The sequence below is a fragment of the Suncus etruscus genome, chromosome 5 (genome assembly GCF_024139225.1).
Source record: "Suncus etruscus isolate mSunEtr1 chromosome 5, mSunEtr1.pri.cur, whole genome shotgun sequence".
NCBI lineage: Eukaryota > Metazoa > Chordata > Mammalia > Eulipotyphla > Soricidae > Suncus > Suncus etruscus.
In genome coordinates, this window is record NC_064852.1 from 146,063,399 (window position 1) to 146,084,453 (window position 21,055).

At 35.7% G+C, this 21,055-nt stretch overlaps 1 protein-coding gene across 2 annotated transcripts in view; it reads right to left on the bottom strand.

Annotated features, from left to right (window-relative positions):
- The window catches only part of OXR1 (oxidation resistance 1), a 363,437-nt gene that overhangs the window by 47,291 nt on the left and 295,091 nt on the right, over window positions 1-21,055 (bottom strand). For both annotated transcript variants that reach the window (XM_049773869.1, XM_049773868.1), the window contains exons 3-6: window positions 9,911-9,993; window positions 6,700-6,807; window positions 5,743-5,856; window positions 1,682-1,831 (exon numbers count right to left, since the gene is read on the bottom strand). In XM_049773869.1, coding sequence (XP_049629826.1) covers window positions 1,682-1,831; window positions 5,743-5,856; window positions 6,700-6,807; window positions 9,911-9,993 — 455 coding nt within the window. The remainder of the gene's footprint in view (window positions 1-1,681; window positions 1,832-5,742; window positions 5,857-6,699; window positions 6,808-9,910; window positions 9,994-21,055) is intronic.

A 21,055-nucleotide genomic window follows, 5' to 3' on the forward strand; every position in this document is an offset into this window, starting at 1 on the left:
TTTAAAATTCTTGAGGAACCCTCAATTATAAAGATATTTCAATATCTTTTGCTATTTTTTCACTATCATTTTTAATAAATTAAGCCTTCAAAATACTAGTTGCAGCAGTATTTGTATTCCTTTAACAATCTCAAGAGATAATCAGATTATAATAAGTATACTCTAACATATAGAAATAACACTAGAAATTAGGAACAAATAGACCATCAGAAAATCCCCAATTAGGGGTTGGAGTAACAGTGGTAAGGTGTTTTCCTTGCATATGGTTGACCCAAAACAGACCTGGGTTCAATCCCTGGCATCCCAGAGCCAAGAGTAACCCCTGAATGCCACCTGATGTCGCCCAGAAACCAACCAAAAAAAAAAAAAAAAAAAAAAAAAAAAACCCCAAACCAAAAATCCTAATTACCATGCAAACAAAATAAAAGAATTCTTTTTTCGGGGGAAGGCCCACAACTGGCATTGCTCAGGGGTGACTCCTGGCTCTGCACTCAGAAGTTATTCCTGGCAGCTGGAGGGACCATATGGGATGCTGAAGATTGAATGTGGGTCAGCCGTGTGCAAGGCAAACCCTACCCCTGTGCTATCGACCCCGTCCCAATAAAACAATTCTTTTATTTGGGGTGGGGGTTGGGTCACACTCGGTGGTGCTCAGGGTTTACTCCTGGCTCTGCATTCAGAAATCAATCCTGTTAGGCTCAGGGGACCAGATGGGATGCTGAGAATCAAACCAGAGTACATCCAGGGTTGGCTGCGTGAAAGGCAAATGCCCTACCACTGTGCTGTCACTTGGGCTCCAATAAAACAATTCTTGACTAGTCCAGGGGCAACATGAAAAACTAAAGAGAAAGTACTTTTAATTGAATAAAAATATAATATCAAGATCAAGATATAGGTAAAATAGTATCTGGGGAAATTATCTAGTATTAAGCACCTGTAGTGTCAAGAGTCAAAATTTCTGAATTATGACTACAAAATGAGTGTCCTATGACTTCAAAAAGTAAGTAAATAGCATGTCATGGTTGCTTTCTAAGCAATAGCTTGGAGCTTATTTCTGCATCTGTTTTACTTTACTCTATTTGCTTTCCCAATTATATGCCTTTTGCTTTAGAAAAACAGCAACGTAGCATAGATGAAACAGACGTAAAACTGGGTTTGAATTCTGGTCATCACATTAAAACTGAAAATACCTTAAAATCTTTTGCAACCTTGTTTGATTTTTTTCCCCTATGAAGAAGGAACAGATTGTGTATTTCACAATATTATTCTGAATTGATAGAACTGTTAAAACATTGCTTATGATTTTTAACATATAGTGAGTATTCAATAAAGAACAGCAGTTTCCTATTTGTGTGATATTCTAAGTCTAAGCCCAGAAGTGGTCTTTCTTTTTAATCAGCTATAAAAAATATTCTACCACCAGCAAATCAGCTGTATGTCATTGTACTAAATTCACTTATAGCCTATTATTTGTAGCAGACCACCAGATTATGTTATGAGAGCAAGACCTATATTAACATAAAGTTCCACCAATATTTCTCTCAAATAATCAAACATTTGCTGCTGTTGATGACTTAAAATAAAATTGCCAGTTGTCATTTTTTTTTTCAGAAAAACAACAGTTTTCAGAAAAAAATTATTTTTAGAATAAACAACATATTTTCAAAGTCTCACTCATTACCTTTCCATTGGTAATGTATTTGCAGTTAATTTTAAGAAATTTTTCAGTAAATGCTTCTTCCTCCTCAGAAGTTGATGATACAACACGCGCAGGTCGGATGCCAGCAACAGTAGATGAAGGAGTGTCATCTTTGGGTTGGACGTCAGGATTCTTCCAGAGAAAGAAAAAAAAAATAAGGCACTTTTGAGAACAAAATAAAAATAAACACATTTATATCAAAGCAAAATGAATTTAATTTTTCCCAATGGGAACTGTTCTTTCTCATCTTATTCTAGACCAAAATTTATGTTTTAATATATAGAGAATAATGGCCCTTTTATAATCATATTCAACGAAGATATCTCAAAGAGTTTAAACATCTATCATTATTTTAAATGGAGGTGGATGCATATGAACCTGAAAAATGTTGAAAATTATATCCCCCATACTTTTTCTCCTCATTGCTTATAAATGAAATCAATGATTTTGATAATTTACTCTCAGGAATCAAAAGTACCAATTAGATGAGTACATATATATACTACACCTAGAAATTCAGAACTATTTACTAGAAGGTCCTTTTAAAAAACTCAAGCTATTATGTGTTTATCAATATCACTATATCAAATATTAATTACTTAGATCACAGGATCTTTCTAGTTTTTGTGCAATGGGCTATGCACATAGTAAACCAGTTTTTTACTCAGAAAAATTCTGAATTGTATTTACTAAAATAAGGCAGAATTATAAAAGTTTATCAAGTTATCAAACATTTTATTGATATTTACATTCCTACAAACATACATATATATATCATTTTAATTAACACACTAACAAACAAGACCCTCTCATGATAATTTGAAGGAATGGTGTTCATAAAAATCACCTGTGATCTTTATAATAATTATAAAGTGATTTAAAAATATCTGTGTGTGCAAATGTGGACAAAGTTATGAACATGCCTGGGGCTGAACTACGTTTTTGCTTATATTTTTAAATTTAAAAGTAATGGATTTCACTTAAAGGTTTCTATATCATGTGTCTCTTGGAATTCACAGTCCCAGTGCTAAATCTTCTGCATGATGTAAAACGGCTAATAATGACCTTGTAATCTTTGCTTGAAATACTTTCTCAGAGGCTTTCCAATTCCTTATAAGTCCATACTGGATGATAAAAATTTTCTTTAGTCAATCTAAAAGTCTACTGCTCAAAGGAGGGAAAAAGGTAGAGACTGGTGTAGAAGGGGTCCACAAAGATTCCATGTTAAGTATGAGAGATGAAAACAAATACAATCAGACAGAATATTTCTCTTTGAAGTTTGAAGTTGACCTATTAATAATTTTAATTATTATACCTGACACAGAATTAACTTAGCTACTATTCATTCACTCTCACTTTACTGTTTACCAATAAGCATAGGGAAAAAGGGAAAATTGACTATTTGTATGTCTAAATATCAGAAACGTCAGTTCTAATAGCTCTAAAAATTAGAGGGAATACATACTGTAGAAACATTAAATAGAATTTTAATTAACATAACACAAATATAAATTAAATTCAATGACTCCTATTATTACAAGACTCAGAATGAAGACAAATATAAATTTAGAGACTAATATAAATATGAAAGACTATAAAGACTAAACAGTAAAAAACAGTCATTGTAATAGAGATATAAGAACTTGAAACACACAGACAATAACAGCACTGAATCTTGGAATTCAGCAATGAATATAGTTTAAAAGTAAAAAAAAAAAACAACTTAATTTAATAAATTTATTCCTTCCATAAAGTTCTCGTAAGGATCTTCACTATCAGATAGCAGGTGATGGCAGTCGAGTGAAATCAAATTCCAGAGTGAAAGGAATGTTTTTTACCCCTTTCCTGGATTAATCTCAGAGTGAAAGAATTTACTCATATATGCATAACATTAGAGACCAGTTCTTGGGTCAATTTTCAGAGCAGCAGAAGCACTGTAAATTAATTCATCTTCATTCTCCATTTCTTTACATATACAATGCAAATGAACCAAGGGCAGTTTGGCATAGGAGGTAGCCTGGCTTTGTTACTCTTTAGACTCAGAGCTTCAGCACTCCCCTATTTTTGAAATGATGCTTTCCAATAAAGCCAATTTATAGGCACTTTTACAGGAAAACTAAAAGACCCAGTAATCTCCTCTCCTAGCCCCTGATTTGGAGTCAGATAAGATGTTACAGTCTAGCCTTTTAAGAACATTTATTGAATTGATACAACTGTTTTGTATTTTCACTCTTCAAAATATGATAATACGCCATGACTATAACCAAGGTACCAATATCTTTCCCACAGTCCACTTCACAAATCTGGGCTCCCTCATCTTTCCCCACCTCCTGCACCCAGCCCATGTACTTGGTGCCATTTGGTCCTGCCTATCACCTTGATTTGTTTCTTCATTTCCTTCATACCAGAAGGACCATCTGCTATACCTTCCTCTTCTATTCCAGTCTAGTTTATAGAAGTCTCCTTTAAAATTTTGAACACCTGCTAAATTAACCTAAGGTTAAACTGCTTGCCTCTGTCATTTTTATAAATGAGTACCTATCTTTGGTAAGCCCCATGGGAAAATAGCCTGTTTCTGATTAAGAAAATATTCTTATATAATCTGACCAGGCATAATCTGTCATAAGAACTAGTTTCTACTTAATCTGAGATAAAAGTAAATAGCATGATATTTATGTTCCTTTCCTGGGCCTGCAATCTAAATAAATTGTTGCTATACTCATGAGAAAAATTCAACAAACCTTTATAAAAGGCTCCTCTATTTTTAAACAAACTTAGAAATATACAGACAGAAAGAATTTACTGGCTAAGGAGAAAGGTAATTATCAACAAATGCATGCACTTCACTTCGTAAAGGGAAGCTTTTCTGTTGTCAGAGTTCACAAACCAAAAAAATGCCTAGTTTGTAGGCCAATTAACTAAAGTAAGTTTGGATTTTGTTATCAGTTTGTCATTTATTAGCTAAGCGCTGAGTGTAAGTTGAGTTAAAGCAAGGCTGTCTCCAAAAGCCTGCAAAGCAACAAAGAGAATATGCCACGGGAGCCCTGGCATTGAAGGAAGGAATTTTTTTTACATAGAAACACACTAAGTCTATTTATGAAATGGGAAAAAATAGAATCAGCATTAACTTACATAGGAAAGACACAAAATATTAATTCCTATAAGAGAGGTTTTAATGAACATTGAAATATGGTTACTTGAAATTCATTTGTTAATGTTACTTAAAAAAGAAAATTAATTTCTTAAAATGCTACACAAATCCATTATTAATGACATGAAATTACCTTAAGAATCACTAAGATGACAATAAATCTTTATAAAGCAATTATGTCGAAGATGAGCTCATTTAAAAGTTGGTGTTTGGGGGGCTGGAGTGATAACACAGCAGTAGGATATTTGTCTTGCACTCAGCCAACCTGGCAGCCCATCTGGTCCCCTGAGCCTGCCAGGGGTGATTTTCTAAGTGCAGAACCAGGAGTAACACCTGAGTGCAGCCGGGTGTGCCCCCCCACCCAAAAACAAAAAAACAAAACAAACAAAAAGTTGGTGGTTGATAGGCTAAAATTGCATTTAAGGGCTGGAAAGATAGCACAGTGGGGAAGATGCTCGCCGACCCGGGTTTGATACCTGGAACTGCATATGGTTCCCTGAGACCAGCCAGGAATGGTTTCTGACTACAACAGCAGAATTAAGAGTTAAGAGCTGCAAGGTGTGGCCCCAAATCCAAATAAAATAAAATATACTGAGTGCAAACTTCCTATCATGAAAAACTAAAGTTCATTAGGCAAAATTTCTTCATGAAATTATTCCATTATACCAATAAATTAAGGCATTTACAGGAGAGTTGATGACTATCTTTGAACCACTACTAAGAATATGTCAATTTTAACTATTTGATTTCATTTTAAAAAGTTTCACTTTGAAAAATGAAATGTACAAAAGTCAACGGTAACATTTCAATTTAATCATGATCAGAGTGAGAAAAGAAGTAATTGCTGCTAGCAAGGTTTCTTCATAGCAATCTCGAAAGTGGTGACACTTACAGTGGCCTTATCGATTTCAGCCTCCGATGATGTTGGTGATAGAGGGCTTACAGGGCTTATAGATGGCGAGCTCTCAACACTGGAGACATAGTCAGGATCTGGGACATATAAAACCTGAAAGGATATATCCACACGAAGTTTCAGGCATACTCTACAATGTTCATAAACAGATGATGTCTCAAATTAAACGAATAAATGCTATGATGATCATTCTAGGAAGGTCAAAATATGAAATTTAGACAAGTTTGATAACATATATTGTCAGATAGGGTAGGGAAATAGCTTTATTCATTTACTATGGATATTCTTCTTAAAGGATAATTTGGCAATAGCGACCACAATTAAGTATGCACAATTTAGCATGAACAACTTAGCATGCATGATAAAAACTATCAGCAGACTCATCTATTTTTCTAGAACTTTATCCTATAGAAATTATTGCATTTAAAGGAAAGGGGCTAAACAAGTGTTCAGTATGGCAAAGTCTACAGTAGCAAGCAGGCAAAAACTTTCTCAAGTTTACTGTGCCTTAAATATAATTTATCAATCAAAACAACACCCACTACATACACATGATAGTCTGATATCAAACTGTTTAAACAGACCAGTTTTCAACGGTGACAGAAAAAATTTTTTAAGTTGAATATAATATTACTCATAACTGTGGCTTCTTCTGGCAAAGGGTAATAGAAGTCTGATAAAGAATACTTTATCTTTAAAAATGTTTGGACTTTTCATGGATATGTGGTACTTTGAATATTTTTAAATGTCCCTTAAAACTATGTTAAAACTTATCAGTATTTGTATTAAAAGGTTATGAATATAAGTAGTGGTTAATTTTCTTTTCTAACTGGCCAAACTATGCACAAATTATACTTCTCAAGTTTTCTGTATTAATAATTATGCTACAATGGAAGGTTTCTTACTATAAAGACAAATGCTTTAAGAAAAAGATACCTGTCCAGTAACAACTGCTCGGGAGAATAACTTATTTAATTGAACAAGTTCATTTGGCGTTGTATCAAATTTCAAGGCTATACTATTCAAAGAATCCCTTGATTCAACCTGTTGAAAGGAAATAAATATTTGTTTAATTTTAAATATTACTTTAATCTACTAACATAGAAACTAAGATCTTAGGTTTAATTATCCATTAATATAGCTATAAACCAATCTCACATGTAACATTTATCAAAATATAGTTTTTTCATTTTGGGATATAAACATCTTTGTGTTTTGTTAGCAAATAGTTTAAATCAATATTTAAGTACATATTTTACATATAAGTACATGTTTTATAATACAACATGCTACATATTAGTCTCTAGCTCCATGGTCCTCAAACTATGCACCGCGGGTCACATATTGTATTTGTATCTGTTTTGTTTCTTCATTGCAAAATAAGATATATGCAGTGTGCATAAAAATTCGTTCATAAGTTTTGCTTTTACTATAACCAGACCATCCAATGGTCTGAGGGACAGTGAACTGGCCCCCTGTTTAAAAAGTTTGAGGACCCCTGCTCTAGCTTAAGCAATTACAAAATACAATACATAAACATAAAAACATTATTTTACAAAACCTTATAACTATACAATATACCTTTATTTCTAAAACATAACTTCCAGAAACATACTGATTTTATTTTATTTGTTGCTTGTTATTGTTTTGGGGCCATATCCAGCAATGCTCAGGCATTATTCTGCTTCTGTGTGCATATATTTTTTATTATATAAAATATGGTGATATAGGTGGTTTGGAAATACACTGAGTCAAGATTATAATTATTTTAGGAAAACTGTAAGCATCTTATAAGATTTAAATGTTTGATTCTAAGAGAATCCTAAGAAATACCTTATTTTCTGAATACAAAAATCACTGTTTCACAAAGATATCTGAAAGTTTTACAAATGTCACATAAAGCTATCTCACATTATAAAAGATAATAACTTATTAGTGTAAAAAATATAAGTCCAAAAGTTGCGCAGTATGTTGTGTATGTAAATATTTTAGGGGATTATTATGTTACTGACCCTACCCTGATAGGTGATTGTGCCCTACCCTAGGGTGTGACCTGGCATTTTGCCCCCATTCTAGGGTACTACCTGATTCTGCTTCCACCATTGGGTGGTATCTGGTCCCACCATTGGGTGGCACCTGATTCTGGGGGATAAAAACTAGGGTCTATGGAAGGCGAGAGGCTTTTGGCTGGAACTTATGCTGAGTCTTAGGACTTCAGTCTTGTCCACCGAATAAAGCTAATATTTCCACAAGCCTGACTGTCTGCGAGCTGTTTACCCACCGTTTCACCTCAGACGGTCTGCTGGTCAGGGTGGCAGACGCGTGCTCCGAGCTGGAGGGGAAAGACCTCATCCTCCATCTCTCCATCAGTCAACCTCTTCAGGGGCTGACTTGCAACACAGTAGGTAATGCAAATGACTTGTAAGCAACAAACCCAGGTTTGAAGCCCAGCACATACATAAGTCTCCTGAATCTACCACCAGGAATGATCCCTGAGGAAAGATCCCTGAGTGTAGATCCATAAGCACCATGTGGGTGTGACCAGGAAACATATTTATTTGCTACTGGGTGTATGGCTCGGTGACAAAAGTGCGAAAAAGGGAATAGAACTTAATTTTACATAATAGACAAAACTAGTAGAAAAACAAAAGCCAAATCTAAACAAACACCTCCTGTAGGATGTCTCATAATTTTCCTCATCAGTATTCCCTAAAAGCACTGAACATGAAGGAGCAATAATTTCCCTTTGGAATAACCTTCTCCCCAAATGATGGTTCTTAAATTTAGATTTCATTTTGCTATAACAACATGATACTTTTGCCGTTTCAATTGACTTCTTGATTTCTCAATCATGAAGAGGAGCTGTAATGTGCTTATTTAAGCAGAGGTATTTTTTGATGGTGATAAATGCAATTCTACTTTAAATTATTTGGTTTCTATCCTTTGAAAAAATACTTTAAAATTTCAAATTGCTGGATCAGAGAGAGATAGTATTGCCACAGTTGTATACCAAGCATCACATATGATTCCCTGAGCATCACCAAAGGTGACCTTTTAAACAGAGCCAGAAGTGAGCTCTGAGCATTTGCTGGGTGTGCTTCCCACAAAATAAAAATTCTCAAAACTGTCTACTACAGGATGTGTGTGTGCGCAAGCAACATATTATAAAGATTAAGGTTTTAATTTTCTCAATTTAATGGAGTCATGGAAAATAATCAAGATTCAAACCAAAACTGTGGAACTTCATGATACATTGCATAAATAGTTTTTAAATGCTACTTGATTTCTTAATAATAAATAAGGCAACCACCCCCTGAAAAAGCCCACAAAATTAAGATCAGTTAAAATAACGGTTGTGTTAACACATGTTAACTATCTACAGAAACAGTATTTACATTCAACAGATAAGTAGCATACCACAGACCAAAGTTGACTTCTTAGTTTAGTTTCCCATAGTAACCAGAAATGTGAAAAGCAGAATGCAGAGATATTTGAGTTATTTCAACAACACAGAAAAAAGCTGTATTTTCAGAGCAAACAAACCATATCTATAAATGAGATTTTATCTTTAAAATTAATATCAACCTATTTTTATGTCTTTGTCATTATCATTTGCACTGCTGAAGATATAATAATATTATTTCTCTGAAAAATTATTTTCAGAGACTGGAGCAATAGTATAGCAGGAAGGGCATTTGCCTTGCATGTGGCTGACCTGAGTTTGACCTCTGGCATCCCATATGGCCACTGCCAGCTGAGCCTGCCTGGAATGATTTCTGAGTGCAAAGCCAGGAATAACCCATATATGACCCAAAAACAAAGACACAACAAACAAAAAAGCCAATAAAACCTAAATATTTTCCTAAAAGTCTAATGTCACTAAAGAAAATTATAGTCGCATAGGTACATTGACTCCCAATAAATTTTCAACTGCTCTACATTTTCTGCAATAATCTTTCTTTAACAATAAAAGTTATAAAAAAAATACTAAAATACAACTAAAATATTATTAAGTTATCAAAAGTGAAAGTGAAACATAAAATTTTGGACAGCATTTAACAGGCTAACTTATAGACAGAAATAACTTATAGACAGAAAGAAAAATACCTTAAGACAAAGTCAGTTTTGTGGAAAGCACTTAACTTACAGTATATTCCAGAGTTCCTTTAGGTTTCTGAAAAGACATTCTTCTCCCATCTTTCTTGTCTAGGGTCTTCTTTTGGCCAGTGTCTAAAGAAAAATTAGGTAGAGAGTCTATTAAAACTCACTTTCCTTTGAGAATAATACCAATGACTGTTAAGTATATATCAATGAGCAGATACCTAATTAATTCATCACTAATACAGATTGTAGCTCAAAATTCACTGTTCCAAAGTCTATGAGTCATATTTTATTATGAATTATGAGAACAAAAGATGCAAAGAAAGAGGATAAGGTAAAGTTACAGTGGAAGGACAATCACCCATAACATAATTATATAAAGAAGTCCCCTTGCTGATATCTTAACTTTGAACTTTCACCAAAGAAAGTTAAGATAAATAAAACAGAATCCATGTGCAATTACATTTTCCCTCAAGTCCCCAGATTGTAGCACATTATAATATTTCTTAACAGCACACAAGGCAATCTAAAGCCATCAAACTTACGTAACTCCTTAAACATTAGAGGCATAGTATTTTTTACATTTCCATGTACATGCATATTAGCTTAAGTTAACCTCAAATTTTAAGTGGGTGTGTTTTAAGGATTAGAGTCAAAGGAGCACAGTAAAAACGGTGTTAGAGTGGCAATTGTTGTTTGCATAGGCCCACCAAAATATGAGAGGCATGGAAAGGAATAGCCTTGGCCTAAATACAAAGAGATCCTACCCCTGAAGTTTCCTGGCATAAGACCAGCTCTAGGCCTCAGGAAAGTTATCGTTCACTCCAAGACATTGTCCGTAGCGCCAACACACTTATCACACAGTCTCTGTTGTTGGTCTCATGTTTCTGTATTAAAGATTCTGGAATCTGCATGTCCTACATTGAAGTCATGATGTGGAGTGCCTTCTCATTTCACCTCACCATGAAAGGGGAATGCAGGAAGCCCTGTCCTGTAAGCAGGTTGTTGTTGTTAAGTCTTCTCAGTGTTAAGGGAAGTCTCTATTGAGCAGGACGATGTCTGAGCGGTGGTAGGGTCTTCCGTGGTAGAGGATTGCTTCCAGGTGATGTTATAGACAAACCTCACCATAAAGGGGCAATACAGCAAGCCCTATTATTATTAATATTATGGCTTACGCCCCCGCGCGGTTCTGTAGTTTTTGGATGCCTAGGGAGGAATTTCTCACCCCCTCCCCCCAAGGCCCGATTAACCAGGCGTGGCCCTGAAGACCCGCCTGGTGTGGGGGGAATCATGCTCTCCTGGACAAAGTGGTCAGCCCAGGGTCCTATGGCTAGCTGTCCTGCCCAGAGCCCCCATCATACCAGTCAAAAGCCCACGAAATCCTGGCATGTGGAGTGTTCTGGGCCCAGCCGAGCCTCTGTAGTTTTTGGATGCCTAGGGAGGAATTTCTCACCCCCTCCCCCCAAGGCCCGATTAACCAGGCGTGGCCCTGAAGACCCGCCCATATATATTATATATATATAAATAACATATATAATATATAATATAAAATATATATAAAATATATATAAATATATATAAATATATATATATATATATATAAATAACAGTGGAACAAAGAAAATCTCTTCAACAAATGGTGGCTGGGCAAACGGTATTGCCACATATAAGACAATCAAATTAGGGCCATACCACTCATAAAAGTAAACTCAAAGTGGACTAGCGACCTTCCAGATTGGATCAGAAAACATATAATATATTAAAGAAAACAGGCAGAACTCTTCAGGATTTTGTTTGTTTGTTTGTTTTTGGTTTTTTGTTTTTGTTTTTGGGCCACACCTGGCGGTGCTCAGGAGTTACTCCTGGCTGTCTGCTAAGAAATAGCTCCTGGCAAGCATGGGGGACCATATGGGACACTGGGATTTGAACCAACCACCTTAGGTCCTGGATCGGCTGCTTGCAAGGCAAACACCGCTGTGCTATCTCTCCGGGCCCACTCTCCAGGATTTTAACCATAGGAGTCTTCAACAAGATTACCGCAGTACCAAAGACAACAAAATAAAACTAAATAAAGAGGACTACATCAAATTAAAAAAGCTTCCATACAGCTAGATAAAAACTCAATTTATAATAAGACACCTACTGAATAATTAAATATTTTCACACAGTACCCAAGATCTATAAAACACTCATAAAACTAAACAACATCATCAAAATCCAAGGACCCAATGAACAAATAGGGCAAGGAGATGAACAGAAACTCTCAATGAGGACAGAAGGATGACTAACAGGCATTTGAAAAAGTGCTCATCATCATTCAAGATGAGGAAAATGCAAATCAAAACAACCTTGAGATAACATGTCACACCAATGAGAATGGTACATATCACATGTAAACAGCTGGTGTTGGTTGGTGGAGTCAGGGTGAGAAAAGAGCCTTCATCTGTTTTTGGTATGAATGACCTCTGGCCTAACTTCCATGAAAAGCAAACTGGAGATCTCTACCAAAAAGTAGGACCAGACATTGCATATGACATAGTAATAAATTTGGCATCTACTCTTCAGTGACAATATCATTTATTCAATCAGATATGCACACACCTCTTCACCAGTGCTTTTAATAGAATAGCTGAGATATGGAAGCAACTCAATTATCCAATTATGGAAAAACAGATCAAGTGGCTGTGGTATATATGAACAGTGAAATACTAAACAGAGCAACTCTAAGAATAAAATCATCAACTTTGCTGCAACAAGTATGGCACAGGAAAGGGATAAAAAATGATCTCTCGGGCCCGGAGAGATAGCACAGTGGTGTTTGCCTTGCAAACAGCCGATCCAGGACCTAAGGTGGTTAGTTCGAATCCCAGTGTCCCATATGGTCCCCCGTGCCTGTCAAGAACTATTTCTGAGCAGACAGCCAGGAGTAACCCCTGAACACCGCTGGGTGTGGCCCAAAAACCAAAAAAAAAAAAAAATGATCTCTCTCGAGGTCTGAGAGATAGCAAGAAGGTAAGACGTCTGCCTTTTATGCAGAAGGACAGTGGTTTGAATCCTGGCATCTCATATCGTCCCCTGTGCCTGCCAGGGGCGATTTCTGAACAGAGAACCAGGAGTAACCCCTGAGTGCCGCCAGGTGTGACCCAAAAACCAAAAAAAAAAAAAATAAATAAATAAGCCTTTCCTAAAGTCTAATCAACCAGGTCAACTCAAATCTCTGCTATAAAATCTTTATTTTTGTTTGTTGTTTGGATTCTGCCATTTTTTGCTTTCTTCCAATCATATCTATTTTATTACATTTTGTCTTCAGATACAAAAGGACTACAAATCTGAGATGAAAAAATAAGCAAAACATATAATTAGATAATTTCCAAGACATAAAATGGCCCTTACTATGAGAAATATCACTTTTAACCATCTGACTATTAAAAGTTTAAAAGCTCTCTCATACTACTTTGGGTTGCAGAAAGACAATTTATATTTAGTGTGAATATTTATAAATATTATAAATATTTATATTTACTGTGAATTTAACTTTTTTAATGGAGTGGGAAATTATTTTTGCTTATCACAATATTCTAATTTTCTTCACAGATTGTACATTTTTAGATTCCATGACAAAATATAAAAAACTATTTTAAAAATGTTAAATAACAATTTATTTTTATTTTATGAACAGCAGGGGGAGCCGAAACTTTCCTCATTTTACAGTATAAAATCTTATACTGTAAAGCAATGCAATTTAAATATATATTTAAAAATTACTCTTTTTTTTTTCTTTTGGGCCACACCCGGCGGTGCTCAGGGGTTACTCCTGTATGCTCAGAAACAGCTCCTGGCAGGCACAGGGGACCATATGGGACACCGGGATTCGAACCAACCACCTTTGGTCCTGGATCGGCTGCTTGCAAGGCAAACGCCACTGTGCTATCTCTCCGGGCCCTAGAAATTACTCTTAATAATTGATTCGTAGGAACAACTATTAGTTTATTTGTTTACATTTACACTCACTTGTTTACATTTGTATTTACTTGCAAAAATACTTTTCATTCTAGTCTACAGTACCCCAAGTCATTAAAATAATCATATTGAATTATAAAACTGCTTTAGTATTTTCCACAGTTTTAGTATAACCAGAGAAATAAAACTATATGCCAGTTTTCCACAGTTTGAAACAAACTGAAAACACTTAGTCATTTAGAATAATTTAAATAATTTAAAATTATTTATAATTACTTTGTAAAAGTTTATATTATTAGAGCTCCAACATAATAAAACAATGTTAAGAATTTTATTCAGAAAAATTGGTACCATGGTACACCGAAATGAATTTGCCATTCTCTTCTATCCATATGAAAAATCTAATCACATAACCACAGTAATTTGAGAGTTGAAAGAGAACAGAGTTATCAGCTCATTTTCTGTCTTTCTGGGTAAATTTATAATGCCCTCAATAGAGAAAACTGCCAGCATACTTGGTATACAATAGCCTTGCAAGGGCTAAAGTCACCAAGTTCAAACTCCTGGTGCTGCAACTTGCACTTGGGGTGAGCCTAACAGCTCTGCTATCTAGAATCCTAAACACCAACAACTTAGGCAATTTGTGGCTTTACTGCAGCCAGGTGTGTGTTAGCACTACAAAGTGATAAAATTGGCAGCAAGCAGGGAGACAAAAGAGGAGTGCAAGAACTGTGGTCAGAAACTGTGAGCCCGGCAGCAAAGCCCAGCGGCACTGACTAATTTGCATATCCAGCTAATTTGCATTCCCCAACTAAGCAAACAATGGCAATGGCCCCCGTAGAGCCTAAGTGGTGTGAGCACAATTAAAGGGGTGTACACTTCTGTGAGCACTTGTAGTCAAACCCCTGTGAGTGCACATCACAACCTGATGTGTGATCTCTGGCAAGCACGATGGGCTTAAAAATTCATTTCCCTTTACACTTATTCATTTTTACTAAACCCCTGGGTAATTTCACAGGGGATAGAACTCTAAAGTGGCCACAATTTCTGTTGAGACATCTACTGTAAATCTTATGGCAATGGGGGGTGGAGGGTTTGGAATAAAAGGATAAAGTACTTGCCCTGCTTGTGATTGACTTTGGGTTGGTCCCCAGAGCACCACAGAGTTGCCCCAGAGCACAGAGACTGAATAGCTCCTTAGCACCAACTGAATGTTTCCCTTTCCTATGTCTTCCCCACCCTGCCCCACCAACACCAAATTTTAAGGCTATATCACTGGCTACCTAATTGCATTTAAATGGTCTCATGTTTGCTGGGATTTATACCGACACTAAAACACTGTAGGGATATTTAAATATATGAAATTTTGAATTACTATTCGTATATGTCTTGAAAGACCTGTAAGCAATTCCAGACATTTCAAGATGAGTGTGGTTATAGAGTGGGAAAGGCAAGCTGAATGGGAAAAGGAAGTGTGGAAGTGTGGAAAGCAACAATAAGTAAGGAAGAGCTCATTTAATATACTAAAGATCCCAATATAATGTAATATTATAATTTTAGTACTAAGCATAGATTATTTTTTTACTAAACATACCATAATGAAATCTCTATTACTGTTCACTACACCTGCTCTGGCAAAGAAGAATAAACTAAGCAGCAAATTTTTATAGGCTTTCTATTTTATTGTATTTCATCTTTATGAAGCACCCAGCAATTCCTTCTTAATGCTCATCCTTCCCTTTATTTGATAACAACTCATGATTCTAGAATTTGCTATCCCTTATGTATTCCTTGTTCCTTTAAGGGCCATCTTCCCACTATCTAGAAAATAAATTTTGTTGGTTGTCTGCTACTGAGTAAAAAAATTAATGACAGAAAGTTCTCAAGAACTTTGCCAAAGTATGCTGGCGTCAGCATTGGGACTATCAGCATTACTTGGGTGATTATTGTGAATGTGAAATCTCTGGTATCACTCAAGAACTTGTTTCATGAGCTAATCTGCATTCACAACATTTTCTGAAGCACTGGTTAAGAGATACATCAAAAATATAAAAGTATACAGGCCAATTAACTAGAGAAGTAGGCAATCTTATGCAGCAATGTACTTAAGATTCAACATACGTAATTCTAGTAATTCTGAAACCTGTCAAACTAATGCAACTGTTTTCTGAGTTATGATACTACTACCAAGTATTCAGCAATTATCCCTGGAAAAGAAGAAACCCATTATATCCTCCTAGTTATATCAGACAGGACCATATAACTTGCTTTGACCAATGAAACATGAATAGAGGAGATGAGTCTTTCATTTTTATTTTTCACACCCAAAAGTAGACTCTTTTTTTTTTTTTTTTTTGGCCACACCTGGTGACACACAGGGGTTACTCCTACCTCTGCCCTCAGAAATCGCTTTGCTCCTGGCTTGGCAAACTATATGGGATGCCAAGAGATCAAACCACGGTCCATCCTGGGTCAGCCAGTGCAAGGCAAATGCCCTACCTCTGCGTCATCACTCTAGCTCCAGCCTCCAGACTAATTCTTAACTCTTTTCTTTCTAGTCAATAAATAAGAATGTTCTAGCTAGCAACTATTCTATCAAAATAGATTCTGGAGAAAAAAAATGTAATTCCTTAAAAACAAACACAAACTGAAAAAATATATACACAAAATCTATTTCTGGATAATTGTAGTGCTTAGAAAAAATTAAAAAATCCATAAGGAACTTCTGCATGTATACCAAAGTATCTACCGACCATGGGAAAAAGAAAACATAGTTTGCTCATGGACTCTTACTTTCATAATTAAATCCCACAAGATTGAAATTATACAAACAGTATACAAATAAAAAGTCTGATCATGATAAAAAAAATAACCAAAGTTATAAAAATGCAATTAAAAAACAAACTGGGAATTTTATAAGTAACAGAAAATGTAAAAAATAATATAAGGAATAAATATCACAGTTGGGGTGATAGGAGATGAAACTGTCAATGCCAACCAAGAATTAAATGTATCCCACCAAAACTGATACTAAGAACAGAAAAACTATAGTATCTCACTTCATTTTCAGAAGATGTTTACAATACCTTCAGGGAAATGTGGGATTTGGGAGTGAGGATCAAAAGGTAGGCTTGGTCCATACCTGTTATTGCTCAAGGGACCATGTGGTTGGATGGAGAATAAACACAGGCCTTTAACATATAAAGTATATGATCAAGCCCTTGCACTCTATCTTTAACTCAAGAAAATATCATCTAATGACAAGCAAGTATTTTATTCATTCCTCTGTTCAGCTATTCATCTATCATTCTACATGTTTATAAACATATATTTTTGACAATAATGATTATCATAATATTAATTATATTACATGAGTAGCTGAAGGTAGGTTTTAAACTTTAATCTTTATAATAGATGCCTTAGTACTGAGAACACATATTTTACAAAGAAAAAAAGTCTTGTATAAAGGAAGGAAAGATACCAAGATTCCAGCTTCAGCATTTCTATCTCTCAAATATAAACATGTCTTGACTTTTCATGATTTTTTTTCACTGTTGGTCAACTCCATTTTTCTAATAAGGTCCCTGTTTAAAGTCAGAAATTGGCATGTAATTTAAACATGCTTTCTTTCTTTTTTTTTTTTTTTTTTGGCTTTGGGGTCACTCCTGGTGTCGCTCAGGGGTTATTCCTGTGTCTGCACTCAGAAATTGCTCTGGCATGATCAGGGTGGGGGATGGTGGGGTGGGCATATGAGATACCTGGGGACTGAACTTGGGACCATCCCGGGTTGGCAGTCTGCAAGGCAAATGCCCTACTGCTGTGCTATCACTCTGGCCCCTAAACATGCATCACTTTTTAAGCCTTAATTAAAAAACAACTTAAGGGGCCCAGAGAGATAGCACAGCGGTGTTTGCCTTGCAAGCAGCCGATCCAGGACCAAAGGTGGTTGGTTCGAATCCCAGTGTCCCATATGGTCCCCCGTGCCTGCCAGGAGCTATTTCTGAGCAGACAGCCAGGAGTAACCCCTGAGCATCGCCGGGTGTGGCCCAAAAACCAAACCAAACCAAAACAAAACAAAACAAAAAAACAATTTAGGCCTAAAGTATTTGTTCTTAAAAAAGAAAAAGTCAAAAAAAAAAAAAGAAAAAAGAAAAAGAAAAAGTCAGCCTAGCTCATTAAGATACTGCTATCTGACTGAGAACAAAATATTTAAAATATTAGAATCACTTAAGAATTATTAAAAACTGGTCCTAAACTGGAAGATAAATTTGGTCTATGATGTAATAGACCAATAATAATAATAATATAATCTTTTCATATTATATCTGATATAATAGATGACATGACTATTGTCACACACTGGGATCTGATGCTAAGGGTAGGGGCCTTGCCACCAGAACTCAAAATAAAGTTTGTTATTGCCATTCAAATGGCAATGTGGAAACTCAATGACTTTTAATACCTCTCAGCACTTGTGGATCAGTGGAAATTGGAGGAATATTTTGTAAACCCCTAGGATGGAAATATAATCATTGGAATAATGTGCATATATTTAAATTATGTGTATTTAAAATAGCACTATTTTGTATAATGAGTTAATAAATTGACACAAATTGTTTACTGATAAGTATTTTGAAATACATAATTAAAATAGTATTTAAGTATCCATATATTTAACTTACAAGTATTTTAATACACTATTTTGTATTAATGACTTAAATTAACACTTCTTAACTATTTATCAATATATATTCTAAAGTATGTAATGAAAACCACTGTTCTAAGAAAACTCTATCATTGAAACTTTCTGATAATATTTTTACTTTATATATATACTGCTAAATATATAGTTACAATTCTTGTAACTTTCAAAGACTTGAAATATGCTTCTAGATTAAGAATAATGAAATAGCAACAAATCCCCAACGGCTTACATTAGCATCTAATTCAGTGCAAAATTGAGAATTCAGATTCCTCAATCCCTCCCTTGTCAAATTTTAAATAGTCAACAGTCAGAAATGCCCAGTGGTTACCATTCTGGATAACAAAATCAGAATATAACCATCATCATGGAAAACTACTGAGAAGCTCTTATCTAGAATTTCCAAAATGTAGTTTTGCTATACAAGCTTGAAAATGTAACTTTTGCAGGACGATTACTACATAACTGAACTACATTAAAGAATCGTATACAAAAATTAGCACTCTGCAATAAAAATCTATATTAATAAAATGATCACGATATTTTCTGCTACCTTTAGAATTCCTATTTCTCTTTATTTTTACTATCAAGAACAGATTGTGTTTCTCCTGCCTAAATACCAACTTTATCTTTATTTTAGAGATACTATGAATTATGACAGATTTCACTTCTCTCATTTCCCTGACTACCAGTAAATGGTCAGAGAAATTTTGGGCCCTTTTCTGAAAAGGTTATTTGAATTTAAAATATGCTTCTTTCGGGCCCGAGAGATAGCACAGCGGTGTTTGCCTTGCAAGCAGCAGATCCAGGACCAAAGGTGGTTGGATCAAATCCCGGTGTCCCATATTGTCCCCTGTGCCTGCCAGGAGCTATTTCTGAGCAGACAGCCAGGAGTAACCCCTGAGCACCGCTGGGTGTGACCCAAAAAACAAACAAACAAAAAATATGCTTCTTTCATATTTCATTTGCTATCACTCATTCATGTAACAAAATACACTAACAATCTCTCTCTCTTTTTTGGGGGGGGTGGGGGCGGGTCACACCCAGCTACATTCAGAGGTTACTCCTTGCTCTGAGCTCAGAAATCACTTCTGGCAGGCACAAGGAACCATATGGGATGCCGGAATTGGATCGGAGAGACAGCACAGCGTTAGGGCGTTTGCCTTGCAGGCAGCCAATCCAGGATGAACAGTGGTTTGAATCCCTGCATCCCATGTGGTCCCCATTCCTGCCAGGAGCCATTTCAGACCACATGGCCCAGGAGTAAACCTGAGCAAAGCTGGATGTTGAGGGTGTGATCCAAAAACAAAAAAAAGTTTAAAAAAAAAGTTCCAAAAAAAAGAGAAAAAAAATAGCACATTTTACTTTTAAAAATATATTCGGGGGCCGGGCGGTGGCGCTGGAGGTAAGGTGCCTGCCTTGCCTGCGCTAGCCTAGGACGGACCGCGGTTCGATCCCGCGGTTCGATCCCCTGGCGTCCCATATGGTCCCCCAAGAAGCCAGGAGCAACTTCTGAGCGCATAGCCAGGAGTAACCCCTGAGCGTCACAGGGTGTGACCCAAAAACCAAAAAAAAAAAAAAAATATATATATATATATATATATTCGAAAGTTAATCAACTAAAACATAAAACTAAACATCTTATGTATTAATCTTATTACATATTAATATACAGTATTTCAAACACTTGATCTCTAATAAGAAACCATGAGGACTTAATTCTAAGAAACATAGTAAAGCATTATATACAACAAATACCAAGTTAAACTAATAGCTTTAAAATGCAGAACATTCTTGTACCTTTAAAATTAAAACCACAAGTCAAAGCACAATTACAATGTTTGATTTCAATTCCGCGCACAATTTGTATGTGCTCTAGCTGGCCAAATTCTCTGAAATCTAACAAATATTTTGAAGACTAAATTCACAGCTCATTCCTAAAACTAATACAAAAATATTATTAAGCATTTACTACAGTTCATCATTTCTCTATTCTAACCTTACCAGAGTTACATAATTTACCCATTTAAAAAAATTGGTAATTCTCAGAATTCAGCTCTGACTAGTAGCATCCTCATTCTTTAGAAATTGTTAAACACACACACACACACACACACACACACACACACACACAGGACCAGGGCTAGAGCAATAGTGGGAAGGCATTTGCCTTGCACTCAGTCAACCCAGGTTCAATCCCCAGCATCTCAGATGGTCCCTTGAGCTTTCCAGGACTGATTTTTGAGTGGAAAACAAGAGTAACCTCTGAGTACCACTAAATACAACCCCAAAATAAAAAGAAAAAAAAAGCCAGCAAGAGACCAAAATGAATAATATTAAAAAACAAAACACTGTACGACCCAACCCAGACAGACAGAACCAGAAACTGTTTCTGTGCTATGGCCCACTTGTCCTGCTGGGGCCAGACCTCTTAGTCTCCTGCAATATAACCCAATGGACATGCTCCACCTGTGCCCCCCTTAGAATATTCTGCAGGGGTAACCAGGAGCCAAGTGGCCTCTAGTTGAG